The sequence below is a fragment of the Macaca thibetana genome, chromosome 15 (genome assembly GCF_024542745.1).
Source record: "Macaca thibetana thibetana isolate TM-01 chromosome 15, ASM2454274v1, whole genome shotgun sequence".
NCBI classification, from domain to species: Eukaryota; Metazoa; Chordata; class Mammalia; order Primates; family Cercopithecidae; genus Macaca; species Macaca thibetana.
In genome coordinates, this window is record NC_065592.1 from 5,692,371 (window position 1) to 5,707,079 (window position 14,709).

At 42.7% G+C, this 14,709-nt stretch overlaps 2 protein-coding genes across 8 annotated transcripts in view; one reads left to right on the forward strand and one right to left on the reverse strand.

Annotated features, from left to right (window-relative positions):
* The window catches only part of GTF3C5 (general transcription factor IIIC subunit 5), an 870,547-nt gene that overhangs the window by 413,531 nt on the left and 442,307 nt on the right, over window positions 1-14,709 (reverse strand). The gene's annotated exons all lie outside the window — the stretch shown is intronic.
* Window positions 1-14,709, forward strand: part of DDX31 (DEAD-box helicase 31) — a 136,556-nt gene that overhangs the window by 15,083 nt on the left and 106,764 nt on the right. For 6 of the 7 annotated variants that reach the window (XM_050759875.1, XM_050759876.1, XM_050759879.1 and 3 more), the window contains 8 exons: window positions 2,551-2,595; window positions 3,937-3,978; window positions 4,743-4,807; window positions 6,485-6,604; window positions 6,743-6,849; window positions 7,996-8,231; window positions 8,976-9,152; window positions 13,678-13,737. In XM_050759875.1, the coding sequence (XP_050615832.1) occupies window positions 2,551-2,595; window positions 3,937-3,978; window positions 4,743-4,807; window positions 6,485-6,604; window positions 6,743-6,849; window positions 7,996-8,231; window positions 8,976-9,152; window positions 13,678-13,737 (852 nt within the window). The remainder of the gene's footprint in view (window positions 1-2,550; window positions 2,596-3,936; window positions 3,979-4,742; window positions 4,808-6,484; window positions 6,605-6,742; window positions 6,850-7,995; window positions 8,232-8,975; window positions 9,153-13,677; window positions 13,738-14,709) is intronic. The other variant, XM_050759873.1, reaches the window with a different exon arrangement.

Sequence of the window (14,709 nt, forward strand, 5' to 3'; positions counted from 1 at the left end):
TGAACTTCTGACCTCAAGTGATCTGCCCGCCTTGGCCTCCCATAGTGCTGGGATTACAGGCATGAGCCACAACATCCGGCGCTTTGTTCATTTTTCTATTTGAATTGTTTTTTTTGTTTTGTTTTGTTTTGAGATGAAGTCTTGCTGTCTCGCCCAGGCTGGAGTGCAGTGGCATGATCTCAGCTCACTGCAACCTCCGCCTCCTGGGTTCAAGAGATTCTCCTGTCTCAGCCTCCTGAGTAGCTGGGATTACAGGCATGCGCCACCACGCCTGGCTAATCTTTTTTGTATTTCTGTAGAGACAGGGTTTCACCGTGTTGGCCAGGCTGGTCTCTAACCCCTGACCTCAAGTGATCCACCCACCTCAGCCACCCAAAGTGCTGGGGTTACAGGTGTGAGCCACTGTGCCTGACCAAATTGGTCTTTTTTTAAAAACTGAATTACAGGGCTTTTAAAAATCTATAAATTAAGGAAATTAGCTATTTCTCTCAGGTGTGGCATATTTTCCCCCCAGGTTATCATTTGACTCTTGGTTTTGTTTAGGCTTTATTTTTCATTCTGAAATTTAAAATTTTTAGGTAATAAAATTTATTGGTGTTTTCTTTTAAGGTTTCTGAGTTTTATGTCATCTATTAAAAGGACAACTTAATTCCAGCTTTGTTTTCCTAACTTTATTTTTTTCTCACAGGACTTTTGAATTAAACCATCTTTTTCTTGCTGATATAAAATGGTCCTTATATTATTTTCTAAATTTTGGTATCTATTTGATTCTATTCTCAACTCTATTTACCATTATAATCTCTATTCATGTGCCAGTATCATTATTTGTAATTGCTGCAGCTTTAAATTATTTTAACATCTGATATGTTTTTCATAAATGTCTTGGTTATTTATGTACATTTATTTTTCCATATGAACTTTCAAATCAGGTTTGGTTATATATGATATTTTATATATACATGTATTTGTGGCATTTTTGTTAGAATTACATTACATTTATGGACTGATTTAGAGAGAATTAGCTTATATGTACTATTGCATCTTCTTATCCGGAAATAGGGTATATCTTTCCGTTTATTCAAAATTTACTTTATGCCCCTCAGAGATGTTTTAAAATTTTCTTCATATAGATTTTGTGTATTTTTTGCTAAGCTTATTCTTTTCGTATTTTTTGTTGCTATTAACTTTTTATATTGGAAGGCTACTGAATAATAATAATAATTATTATTATTATTATTATTATTTGAGACTGAGTTTTGCATTTGTTGCCCAGGCTGGAGTTCTATGGCATGATCTTGGCCCACTGCAACCTCCACCTCCTGGGTTCAAGTGATTCTTCTGCCTCAGCCTCCTTAAGAGCTGGGTTTACAGGCACCCACCACCATGCCCAGCTTATTTTTGTGTTTTTAGTAGAGACGGGGTTTCACCATGTTGGTCAGGCTGGTCTTGAACTGCTGACCTCAAGTGATCCGCCCGCCTTGGCCTCCCAAAGTGCTGGGATTGCAGGCGTGAGCCACTGCCCCTGGATGGTTATTGATTTTATATTTTAATTTTGCATTCAGCTGCTTGACAAAATTATCTTGTTTGTAATAGATTTTTAATTCTCTTACGGTTTTTTTTTTCTAAGATAAAATAACATCATCTGCTAACAATAATTTTGTCTCCTATTTTCTAATTTTATACATCATATTTCTTTCTCTTGTCAGATTGTTTGGGCCAGGATCTTTAGAACAGTATTCTAGAATAATGGGGTTAGTTGGGTGTATTACTCCATTTTTACGCTGCTGATACAGACATACCTGAGACTGGGAAGAAAAGGAGGTTTAATCTGACTTACAGTTCCACATGGCTGGGGGAGGTCTCCTAATCATGGCAGAGGACGAAAGGGGTTTGTTTTTCTTGAGACGGAGTCTCGCTCAGTCGCCCAGGCTGGAGTGCAGTGGCCGGATCTCAGCTCACTGCAAGCTCCGCCTCCCGGGTTTACGCCATTCTCCTGCCTCAGCCTCCCGAGTAGCTCGGACTACAGGCGCCCGCTACCTCGCCCGACTAGTTTTTTGTATTTTTTAGTAGAGACGGGGTTTCACCGTGTTAGCCAGGATGGTCTGGATCTCCTAACTTCGTGATCCGCCCATCTCGGCCTCCCAAAGTGCTGGGATTACAGGCTTGAGCGCCTGGCCGAAAGGCATTTGTTACATGGCAGCAGCAAAATAGAATGAGGAAGAAGCAAAAGCGGAAACCCCTGATAAACCCATCAGATCTCTTGAGCCTTACTCATTATATCACGAGAATAACCGACCCCCATAATTCAATTACCACCTCCCGCCCTGCCCCCCTGCCCTCCGTCCTAAAACGTGGGAATTCTGGGAGATACAATGCAAGTTGAAATGTGGGTAGGTGCATAGCCAAACCACATCAGTGGCAACCTTATTTTGTCCCTTTCTTCATCGAGAGTGCTTCTGATGTTCTACAACCGGCCACCCCGTGTCCTGTCCATTTGGAGTCTGCCTTTATTTATCCTGCTCATGGCATTTCTTTCCTGTGTGTCAACAGCGCAGTGATGGCCCCTATGCCCTGGTGCTCGTACCAACGAGAGAGGTAAGCAGGCTCCCTTTTGGGGCAAGTTTTAAGCACATGCTTTCACTAATGTCCCTTTGAATTTAAAAGTGGTTTTACCATTTTTCTCCCTACTGCACAAGCCACTGCACACCAGTTCCATTTGCCTGGAAGCCATCCTTCTGGTTCTTGTCAAGGAGAAAAATTCAAGTAGTCTCCGAGAATCATAAGCATGGAAAAGTATTTTCCTATTGTCTAGAAACCAATGACACTATTAAATGTCTGTTTAGTCGTGTTTTGAATTAAGTTGCTTAAAAAAAAAAAACCTTGCATTTTTGTAGGCTTCTTTTTTTTTAAGCAACTTAATTCAAAGCCAAAAGCAGTTGGCTCTGAAAATGAACCTTTAATTTTTTTAAGAAGCTACTGCTACCAAAAATGTTACTTGTTCCTAAAAGTTAAACTTTTCAATATTTTTTTTCTTTCTTGGTGGAACTCTATTCTATCTAATCTATTTTATTTGCCCACAGTGGCAACTTCGGATTAGGGTATCTGGTTTCTATATCAAATGCTGATCACTTCCTTACAGAGAATTGATCACAGAGATGATTTGAAGTCAGCCTTTTATACAGCCTGCAGTCCCCTATCAGCTCAGTCCAATGAAGGAGCAGGCACAGAAGCTATTAAAATTTTTACAGCAGCAAACTTGCAACTTCTCTAGGATGCTTCATGAATACTAAATATGTGGAAACTGTATATACATCCTTTAAGAACGGGATTCTGTACGAGGCATATTTGAAGGTTGTTAATGGTTGTAGCCTACTTTAATTTTCACTTGCTTTGTTCTCCAGTGGAGCTGTTGGTTTGCTTTTGTTTTATTGATGTAAACTTGAGGAGTGACCATCATCTCCCGGGCTTCACATACCCTGGGACAGTTGTAGAATACAGTCATGGCACCTTTAGAGTGAAGTTCCCGGAGGCTACCCTGTTGCATCACTATTCTGTCTTACCTCGCATACATATTCTTTCTCTTTCTAAGGAGAGTCAAATTCAGGTTACTTTGGTTCATTCCCTTACATTTTTGTGCAGCATAGACTTGAACTTCTCTGTGTGGCACTCTGGGAATTTGAGCCAGCAGAGGGAGCACAAAACACTATTTTTGTGTATGTCCAACAAATAGACGTGGTGTCTATAACTCTTTGCCCAAACTGACAGGTTGCAGAACCAGTCTAAGAACAAGGTATATTAGATTCCGTGTATAGGATTTTTTTTCTTCTTAAATGTTAACTTCAGGTCCAAGTTTGGATCCTAATCACATTACATTGTCTTTTTTAAAAAAAAAAAGGGGATCCTGTTGATCATCTATAACTTTTGAAATTTTTACAGCTGGCTCTACAAAGCTTTGACACTGTCCAGAAACTGCTTAAGGTAAGGCAAACCATGAGTTCCATTTTATTTTGCTTCCTGACTTTGAGGAAGGATTTAGTATACCACAGTCTATTCTTTATTTTTAAAGAGATAAGAATTATTTCCTTTTGCCTGGATATCTCTGCTCTCTCTAGGTAATTTATAGGTTTTTACTGCTCTAAACCCACCCATTTCTAGCTTAGCTGGATTATCAGTGACTCCTGGTGGATAAAGTCCTATAATTGGTTCATCATAGTCACTAGCAAGCCACATAGAGAAATGCACAGGTATACCCTGACGGTGACCCAGTGGAAAGCAACTTAGCTGCAAGTAGGGTTTGTTTAGAAAGGAGAGTGAAGGTTTCAGAGTCGAAGCCAGCCAGCTCACCAAATTAGATCATGAATTGATCCATTCTTTCTTTTATTAGGGGTGGAGAGTAGGGAAAGGTGTTGCTTGGGTTTTAACCCCAAAAAAGGCAGTAGACTTACTGAAATGTGTTTTCAATTCAGGCTCTGTGGGGAAAGACAGGGAAGCTACTTGAATGATTTAAGAAGCTCACATTTCTCTCTCACTGTGGTAGAAGCTAGTTATATACCTATAATTCAAGTTACTACTGATAGTGTACATGGGTGTAGCAATGCCTAGGAATTGTGTCTGCACAATAACACCTTATACAATGAGAAGCGCCAGTTCTCTCTCATGCCTTAAGGAAAGGGAATTTGGAATCAGTGTCTGATGTTAGTAAAGGGGCTTTGCACTGACTGTGGTCTGCTGTCTTTCTGTAGCCTTTCACCTGGATTGTGCCTGGAGTGTTAATGGGAGGAGAGAAGAGAAAATCAGAAAAGGCCAGGTAGGAAGAGGTTTGTTGGTTGTTATTTCCTTCTTGAATCTGTCCTGCCTTCCTGTTCCATAAGGCTGAGTCCTTCTAAACCTGCTGAGAGCTTTGTCTCAGGCTCTGCTTCCTAGTCCCAGTGCACAGGGACAGATTGAGTCAGTGGGGAGCGGTCACCTCTAGACGGTGCTGTTTTTTAAAATATTAAACCTACAAACACGTTTCCTTCTGACGTTGCTAGTAACAGTGCTGTCACCTTCTTAACTCCCACCTACCCAATGTCCTACAGCATCCCTGGTTTAGTATACATCCACCTGGGTGCAACTCGCTTTTGTGTACATTGAGAGTTTGGGGTTTTGTTGTTTGGTTTTACAAAAACAAGATCATTAACTCATATAATGCTTTGGGACTTGCTTTTTACAACCAAATATGTTTATTCCTTTCTTTATTAAAATTTATAATGAGTGTCAGTTGAAAATTGTTGCAACAAGTAAATCTCAAATTGTCTTCATTCTTTTGAAAACATTTTTATTGTATTACAGCTTAATAACCAGTACTCAATAATGATGCATGTAGTCTGTAACCAAGAAGTAAATATGAAACCTGAAACCTCAAAGCATTGGTTAGGATTCGACTCAGCTGTAAATAACAAGAAATAACAGTGGCACAAACAATACGCAAGTTTTATTTTACTTCCACATTTAAGAAATCTGACAGAGCCAGTCCAAGGCTGGCCTGGTGCTGCAGTGTCGGGGACCAAACTCTGTCTTTTTGTGCCACTATGGAAGGATTCCATTTGTAAGGTTACCTCATAGTCTTAGATAGTTGCAGGCATTCCAACCATTGCGTCTAATTTCTTGCCAGCAGGTACAGAGATAATCATACCTGGTCCCTCTGAAGGTGCTTGTGTGATTGGCATGTTGCCTTTACCCTTTTATCCCATTGCTAAAACAGAAGCATGACTATACTTAACTGCAAGGGAAGCTGGAAAGTATATCCAGCTAGGCTGGGTGCAGTGGCTCATGCCTGTAATCCCAGCACTTTGGGAGGCCAAGGCAGGAGGATGACTTAAGACCAGGAGTTTGAGACCAACCTAGGCAACATAGCGAGAACCCCATCTCTACAAAGAACAAAAAATGTGCTAAAAATTGGAAGCCTTTATTACTATGGACTAATAGGAAAATGGTTGTTTGGGGAATGAGAAATTAGATTTATTGTATATAACCCATGGGACAAAGCTTTGAGCCCCGTTGTATGGAAGTTATGTAAAGGGCTTAGCATAAGAAAAAAGTGTCCTAGCAATTGAAGCACACTGGCATGGGATAACTTGCTCAGATACTAGATTCCCTAGCACAGAAACCTTCAAGAACAGGCTAGACTACAATCTCTTTGGAAGGTTCTAGAAAGGATTTGTGAATCAGATAAAGAGCGTTGGATTATGTAGTTATGATTCCTTTCAAAGTTAAGGTTTTATGATTTTAATGTAATTTCAGATCGTAACAGTTGCATCTCACAGTACGGGGAAAGACTCAAGCACAGCTTTCTACCCAGTTTTTATGTTTTGTCATGATTTCAGGCTATGGCACGTTTGTACTGTACATGAAATGAGTCTGTCTCTTTTGCCTTTTTCCTGTGTTTTCTATTGGCGTAGCCCTGTTTGATTTACTTTCTTTTATGATATATAATTTTAAACAGACTCCGCAAAGGAATAAATATCCTTATCTCAACTCCTGGACGCCTGGTGGATCATATAAAATCCACAAAGAACATTCATTTTAGTCGGCTGCGGTGGTTGGTGTTTGATGAAGCAGACAGGTGAGCCTCGTCCCAGGATGATGACAGGTAGAAGAGAAGGGCTGTTTCTGCTCTCCTTGTTGCAACTTCTGTGGCCCGTTAGACCACATTTGCTCTTCATATAGATGAAAATGTCTTTTTTTTTTTTTACAACCACAGAATCTTGGATTTGGGTTTTGAAAGGGACATCACAGTGATACTTAATGCTGTAAACGCTGAATGCCAGAAACGACAGAATGTCTTACTATCAGCGACACTCACAGAAGGTGAGTTGGAAAGAAGTGATGGGTCCTTCTTTGTTCTTAATGAAGAGGAAGGACCTAGATTTAATCTGGGTTGTTTGCTGCCGTGATTCTCAACCTCAGGGAGGTGAGGGGCAGGGAGGGAGATGTCCTTAGAAGACTGCCTTTTCAAACTGTATGTTCAGCACTCCCAGCTTCACTCTTCAAGTCATCCAAGACAGATATGTTCCCCAGCACATGGGGAAAGGGAGAAAGGGCAGGGATGAGGACGAGAAAAGACTGGCTGCCGTTGGCTTGGTGGTTTCATGAGGTTTTTTTGCACTTGCAGCCCACAGAAAGCAGGGCCCTTGCACTGAAGATGATGACCTCTTATCTGAGTGCATTTTTGATGTAATCACTCTTCCTCCTATAGAGCTATTGAACTTAAAAAATATATCAATGAAGCTCTTCTCTGTCTTCCATCCATATGCAATAGAAATTCTTAGCTCTCTTTTATCGGTGGGAACACGAAGGCTTGGAAAATTTGCATCACTCTACCAGAATCACCCCACACAGTGAGTCATTGACCAGCAGTGCAGCTTTCACATTCTCGTGTCTGGTTTCCTTGGTTTACTAGGCCACCTTGTGATGTGCATGTACCAGATGCCATGCATGTGACCCCTCACAGTTCCCCATGTTCTAAATTTTGAGGGATGATTCATGAAAAAGGGATTCTGTGGTCAAGAAAGTTTGAGAAATACCCCACATCCCTCCGTTGGATATTCTCAGGGCACATTAACATAATAAAGGCCCTGAGAGGGCTGCTTAGAGCAAAGAAGCTTTTGTGAAACCTTTGAAATCCAAGGTTTACCATAACTTGATCAAAGAACCCTTTTGGGAGGTGGAAGTGGGCGCAGTATCTGTTGCTGTCTTTTGGACGCTGTTCCATAGGTGAGTGTTTATAGAACGTTGGTACAGATTGGTTATTAGGCTGTGGGAAGAAGTTTTGGTAGATCTCCCTGCAACACACACGTTAGCAGTAGGGCAGATCAGTGCTGGGACTTGGTGATACCCATGGGGTAACATACATAGTCCTAACATTCATGGGTGGGGGTGTATAGGGGGTATGCTTTTGTGACCAGTTTCACAGTGTGTTTGTTGTCTGCTTTGCCCTTCTCACTTTTATCCAAGGTGTAACGCGGCTAGCTGATATCAGTTTGCATGATCCAGTCAGTATTTCAGTCCTGGACAAGAGCCATGACCAGTTGAACCCAAAGGACAAAGCGGTCCGGGAGGTCTGTCCTCCACGAACTGGCGACGAGCTGGACAACTTTGCAATACCAGAGAGTCTCGAGCAGCACGTGACTGTGGTTCCCAGCAAACTGAGGCTTGTCTGCCTAGCGGCCTTCATCCTTCAGAAATGCAAGGTGGGACTGTGGGCTAGTGCCAACTTGATCTGGGGAAGAAAGGCCTGCTTTCTTGTGTTAAGCCATTGGTAGCAATGAGTTAAGACACCAAAAATCAGAGGTTTTCCAACTTATGTCTGCATTCTGGATGTAAACTTTGATGTACATCCTTTCAGTCAAGTTTTAGGATTATGGTAAAGAATCAGAGGTCAGTGGTAGCCATGATGTTCAGCTTGAAATCTGTCCTCGATACCTTTCCTGGGACTGATAGTAGGCACATCACAGGTGGCGGGAACAGCTGGATGTGAGGCAGACATAGGGGCTTGTGCTCATGTTTCTCCAAGAGTCCTGGCATTTGTGCATTTATTTACTAGACTTCTGTGATGACTCTGACGTGAGAAGATAGTAAGTGGAAGGGCTTCAGGGTGAAGATTTTCTGCATGTGTAGGGTCTTAGCCAGGTAGTGTTGCTGTGGCAAGCCCTGGATGAATAAAGGGAATGGAGCTCCCCACCCAGCTGTGCTCTGAAGTGTGTTTATTTTTGTCAGATAAGGGAAACCCGTTTGAAATGATAGTTGTGTCGTTTTCCTCTCCTGCATTCTTTGTAGAGTGCAGTATCACTGTTTTTGTTTTTTAAAATAATTCAAAGATAGTCACCTTTATTTCCAAATGGGGGTCAGCATGACTGTATAGTTTAGAGAAATACTCATTTTGGCGTCACGTAATCTTAAAATATATGGGTTTTTCCTCCCTTTGTATCATGTAGTTTGAGAAAGACCAGAAGATGGTTGTCTTTTTCTCAAGTTGCGAGCTGGTGGAGTTCCACTACAGCCTCTTCCTACAGACCCTGCTGAGCAGCTCAGGGGCGCCGGCATCAAGGCAGTTGCCATCTGCCTCCACACGATTAAAATTCCTACGGCTGCATGGCAACATGGAGCAGGAGGTGAGCACTGATCTCCCTGTGCAGCGACAGCACCGTGGCCCCACGTGGAGATCGGGACGAACCTGAGTCCAGCAAACCTGTTCTTTAGGCTCAGCAATGGCTACGACCCTTGCACACTCCACTGGGCAAGTCAAGAATTAGACGAAAATGGGGGACCCACTGGAACTAGAGGGGATCACACTGCTGGATTGATGTGGGCAAGGAGAGTCTATTGTTCCCATTTGCTTTTGCTCCGGGAGCTGGTCTCTTCCACCCGAGAGAGCTCACAGGCCCCGACTTGGCCTGAATCTACCTCAACCAGCTGTTAAGGCAACAGAGTACCACTAAGTAGCTGGCACCAGGGAAGGGTTTTGCCTTTTTAGTACCCAGTGTGTAATTAGGGCTTGATGTCTTCAAATTAAGAGCATTAATGGAGCTAAATTGTGGATCCCATATGGTACTGCTGAGCACGGCTGCTGTCATTGTCAACAAGACACAGCGCTGCACTCAGAACACTTTCGGTTGGGAGAGGGTACTGTGAACCAGAGGGGCTGCGGGCTCCCAGTTCTTTCTCGGCACGGAGTAAGATTTCCGTTCACGAAGAAGAGTACAACATTTCCTCTATTTTAGGGACTTAGCTGTGTGAATCGCATTCCTCCACTCTTTTTTTTTTTTTTTTTTTTTTTTTTGAGACGGAGTCTCGCTCTGTCGCCCAGGCTGAAGTGCAGTGGCCGGATCTCAGCTCACTGCAAGCTCCGCCTCCCAGGTTCACGCCATTCTCCTGCCTCAGCCTCCCGAGTAGCTAGGACTACAGGCGCCCGCCACCTCGCCCGGCTAGTTTTTTTTTTGTATTTTTAGTAGAGACGGGGTTTCACCGTGTTAGCCAGGATGGTCTCGATCTCCTGACCTCGTGATCCACCCGTCTCGGCCTCCCAAAGTGCTGGGATTACAGGCTTGAGCCACCGCATTCCTCCACTCTTAACTAGGCCGTTTGGTAGGGAGTCGGGGTGGAGTACGGGAGTGAGATACGCTCACTGGAATTGGGAAAGAAAGGACGAGCAAGACTCGGAAGTAGGAGCCATTTTGCCCTAGAGGAGAGGGTACCAGGCAGCTTCGCAAATTAGAAAGTGGGAAAGAAAACTAGAAATCGGAATGAGATTTGATTTGAGCCAGCTTAAAAGATCATAACATTTTTAGAGCTAAAAGGGACACCAGAGGTTTGACACGATCCTAAACAAGTCCAACCTCTCTTTGCTTTTGCTCTTTTGTTTTAATACTGAAGTAAATAGAGGCCCAGAAAAGCGAACTTGCTCAAGGTCACTCAAGGACACAGGTTATTTGCCACAAGATTATATAGAAATCCCTGGATATTCCAGCCCTTGTGCATTAGGTAAACTCTTGGTCTTTACCTTCGGATCCCTGATTCAATCAAACTTGTTGATTTTATTTTTGTAATACCATTAATGGTTTGGGGTTTTGTTTTTGTTTTAAGCTTTGTTTACTAATCCTGTGAGTCTGTTTTTACCAGAAGTGTTCTGCGGCGTCGATCCAAGCGATTGGGGGAAGCTGGGTATGGACTCAGAATAGTCTAGGAATTCGCTATAATAGATCACACACAAGAGTCTATAGCTTCATTATACAGAAGCTGTTCATCTCACATTGTAACAGGGGAGTAGTCTAGCATGCTGTTTATAGCTGTGCTCTCTGGGGGCACACTGCTTGTGGTCCTGTCCTGGCTGTCATTTGCTGGCTGTGTAATCTCAGATAAATATTTAACTTCTCTGTGACTTAGTTTCCATGTCTCTAAAGTGGGGATGATAATTGTACTTCCTTTAGGGTTGACTCAGTTAATGCAGACAGCGCTCTCCAGGGCGTAGCACACAGGAAGTGCTCAGTAAATGTTAAGCTCCTTTATTATTATTGTTTTTATCTGTCTTTCAGAAATAGTTCTGTTTTTATAGTTTAAAAGTTTTTTTTTTTATAATTAAAATTGTGTTTTTGTAGTTTAAAAAGGAGAATGTCTGTGTAGTATTTAGCTTTTGCAGTGGAAGACAGGAGGTTATAGTATCCCTGTGTTTTATTTTCTAAGTATTAGGGGTAAGTTTCTTGTTCCAGACTAAGCTGAAACTGTCCCACTTAAGTTTTCCTGACTTATTACCCTGGCCACTATCCTACAAGGCCTTAGCATGGTCTCCTTAGATGGTTGACATGATTCTAAATAAGTTTCTGAGCATTGGATAGAAGTTACTATTTGCAGGGTAGTTGTGATGATGACTGACATGATTCTAAGTAAGTTTCTGAGCATTGCATAGAAGTTACTATTTGCATGGTAGTTGTGATGAAAGTCCCAGAGTTTGGTAGGTTTTTTTTTTCTTGCCTCAAATCTGAATACATCATAACTAGTCTTTAAGGTGTTTCGTAAGCTTTTATGAACTTTTTGATTTTTTCTGATTCTGATTCTAAGATACAGCCGTTAAAAATGATCATTTATAAAGACCATGCAGCAGACTGGACAAATGGATCTGTCCTTTTGAGGGTCTGAGCACTGAGTCAGGAACACAGTTCCCAGGTTCGGATATCATTCCGGCCCTTTACCATGTGTGTGTGTCCTTTGGGCAAGTTCCTTAACCTGTCTGTGCCTCAGTTTTTTTCTTCTGGAAAATGGGGTGATGATAATACCTACACATAGGGTTGTTGTGAGGATTAGCAAAGTTCAGACGTGTGAGGTGCTTAAGCCAGTGTTGTACGTGGTGAGCACTCAATGAATGTTTGTTGTTTGTATGTCTTTATCCAGTGTACTCAGTGAGGTGTGCCCTGGGCTTCCAGCCATGGACAAAATCTACGCACATGAAAGTCCAGAAAGACATACTATAGCACACAGTGACTGTGCCAAAGCAACAGAGACTTTACTTTTTTCCAGATTTTGGGTAGTTTGGTTCTATTTCTTTGTATTTGCTGCTGACGGGTGAATGTGACCAACTCAAGTGCATAGAGCATCATGACTGAAGAGCGTTCAGAAGGCACCGTTGCAGGCTCATACTGAAAGCATTCTAGGATGCTCACCTTTTGGTCCAGCAAGTCTGTTTCTAGGAATTTAACCTAAGAGAGTAATTAAGAATCTACACAGTGACTTATTTACAGAGATGTTTGTCACAGCATTGATTGCAATATTACAAAATCAGCAGGGCGCGGTGGCTCACGCCTGTAATTCTAGCACTTTGGGAGGCTGAGGCTGGTGAGTTGCTTGAGCTCGAGTTCACGACCAGCCTGGGCAGCATGGCAAAACCTCGTCTCTAACAGAAAATACAAAAATTAGCCAGGCATCGTGGTGCATGCCTGTAGTCCCAGCTACTCAGGAGGCCAAAGTGGGAGGATCACTTGAACCCGGGAGGTGGAGGTTATAGTGAACTGAGATTGTGCAGTGAGTCTGGGTGACAAAATGAGACCCTGTCTCAAAAAAAAAAAAAAATCAGAGACAACCTTCATTGCATACAACATTGGTCAAATAAATAATGGCGCATCCATTTAGCTGAGTACTGTTTCACCACAACAGATGACCTGGTCTTTGAATACTTATTGGCATGAAGAGATGTTCATATTCTGTTGCTATCTAAGAGCATGTTAATAGTATAAATAGTAGGGTGCCATGTTTTTGGAAAGCTACATATTTGGTTATGTGATGCATAAAAGGGGAACTCGGGAAACATCAAAGTATTCCCAGTGGTAGTGGTGGTTTGCCTTGAGTGGTATTTTATTTTCTTCCTTTAATGCAAATATATTTTCTCTCCAATTAAAATACATAGTTTTATAAATATCTAATTTTTTTTTTTTTTTTTGAGATGGAGCCTCGCTCTGTGGCCCAGGTTGGAGTGCAGTGACGCAGTCTCGGCTCACTGCAAGCTCCACACCCCGGGTTCACGCCATTCTCCTGCCTCAGCCTCCCGAGTAGCTGGGACCACAGGCGCCCGCCACCACACCCGGTTAATTTTTTTTTTTTGTATTTTTAGTAGAGATGGGGTTTCACCATGTTAGCTAGGATGGTCTCGATCTCCTGACCTCATGATCCGCCCGCCTCGGCCTCCCAAAGTGCTGGGATTACAGGCGTGAGCCACCGCGCCCAGCCGTATCTAATCTTTTTTAAAACTGCCTGTAGAGAAGGTTGGTGATTCTTTATTCCTTCAGAGCACTTGTAGGAGAATGTTTAGAATACATTGCACACAGGTTTGGAACCCTGCACGCAGGAGCTTGCACCTTCCTGTTCTTGTTTTTGGCCATTCCTGGAGAGTGTGCCTCCCCTGGTACTGTCTCCCAGAAATGTGCACCCTCACAACCCCTGCTACTTCACCGTAGCCTCAAGTCTGGTCCTGTAAGTACAGGGTCATCTTAGAAGATATAAAGAATCCACTTCTTCCTCTTTCCTGGCAAGCCTCTCTGTGCCTGAAAATAGCTCTAGCAGTAGGAGATGGAGCGAGCTAGGGAGATCTAAGCCTACCTTGCTGGAGTTTGTCTCTGAGTTGTAAAGCTCTATTTTTCCTTGTTTTTGTAGGAAAGAACAGCAGTGTTTCAGGAATTTTCACATTCCAGGAGAGGCGTCCTTCTTTGCACGGTACGTATCGTCCTGTCTTCCATGCGAAGGCTGATACATTTCTGTGATGGCTGTGTAATTTTTTGTCTCTTGACAGTTTGTCCTGTGGTCAGTCCTACAGGGCCCAGGAACACTAGGGGCCCCTTGGTGGGGCTGGCCTCTTTGCACTTCTTTCTTGTTACCTGACAGGGCCACAGATAGCCAGCCACCACCGTGCAGAAGACTTGGCAATTTGCTCACTAATAGTGGCAGCTGTTGGTCTGAAAATGTGTGAATCTTGGAGATTTCTATCCACCCAAAACTTGTAAATTACAGCTATCGGGAGTAATTAGAGCTGAGAAAGTCTTTCCACAACAAAATGACTCTGCTCGCCTCTGCTCACCTTTTCTTAAAGGAAAATTGGTGCATTTGGGCCAATTTTATTTGCTGTTGTCTCTGACTGTCATTTGCCCTGTGATTTCAGGGCCAGCTCCCTCAGCCTCAGGCTCTGCAGTCCTGGATAGCTGCCTCCTCCAGCACAACACTGACCTTTTAAACTCATGCCTCTTGTGCTCTTTCGAGATTAAAAACTCACACCTTCAGTGTTCTGTCCCCACCGCCCGGGGATTCACTTTACCGTAGTTGTTGCTATCTCCAAAGATTAAAATGCCTTCTCTGTTCCATCTTGGATGATGTAACTTAATCCCCAGCTGGTTAATGGAGAAGTTCCTATATATACAGTAATGAAATTGTACTATAAATTTAGTCAATCCAGTGAACAAGTGCTGGGTAGAAACAAAGATACTAAGCTGTTTGAATGCCCATCTAGGCCACATTTGATGCAATTACTTTTTAAGGAACTTGTATTCCATATTCACTATTAAAGGCAATGGAGACTTTTCTGTCTAAGTGTTGAGTTTCTGTATGAGTGCAGCATGGTTTCTTGTGTGTATATATATGTGTGCTCACCTGCAAGAGGGGGCTTGTTGGTAACCTGCTTATCACAGTGTTGGT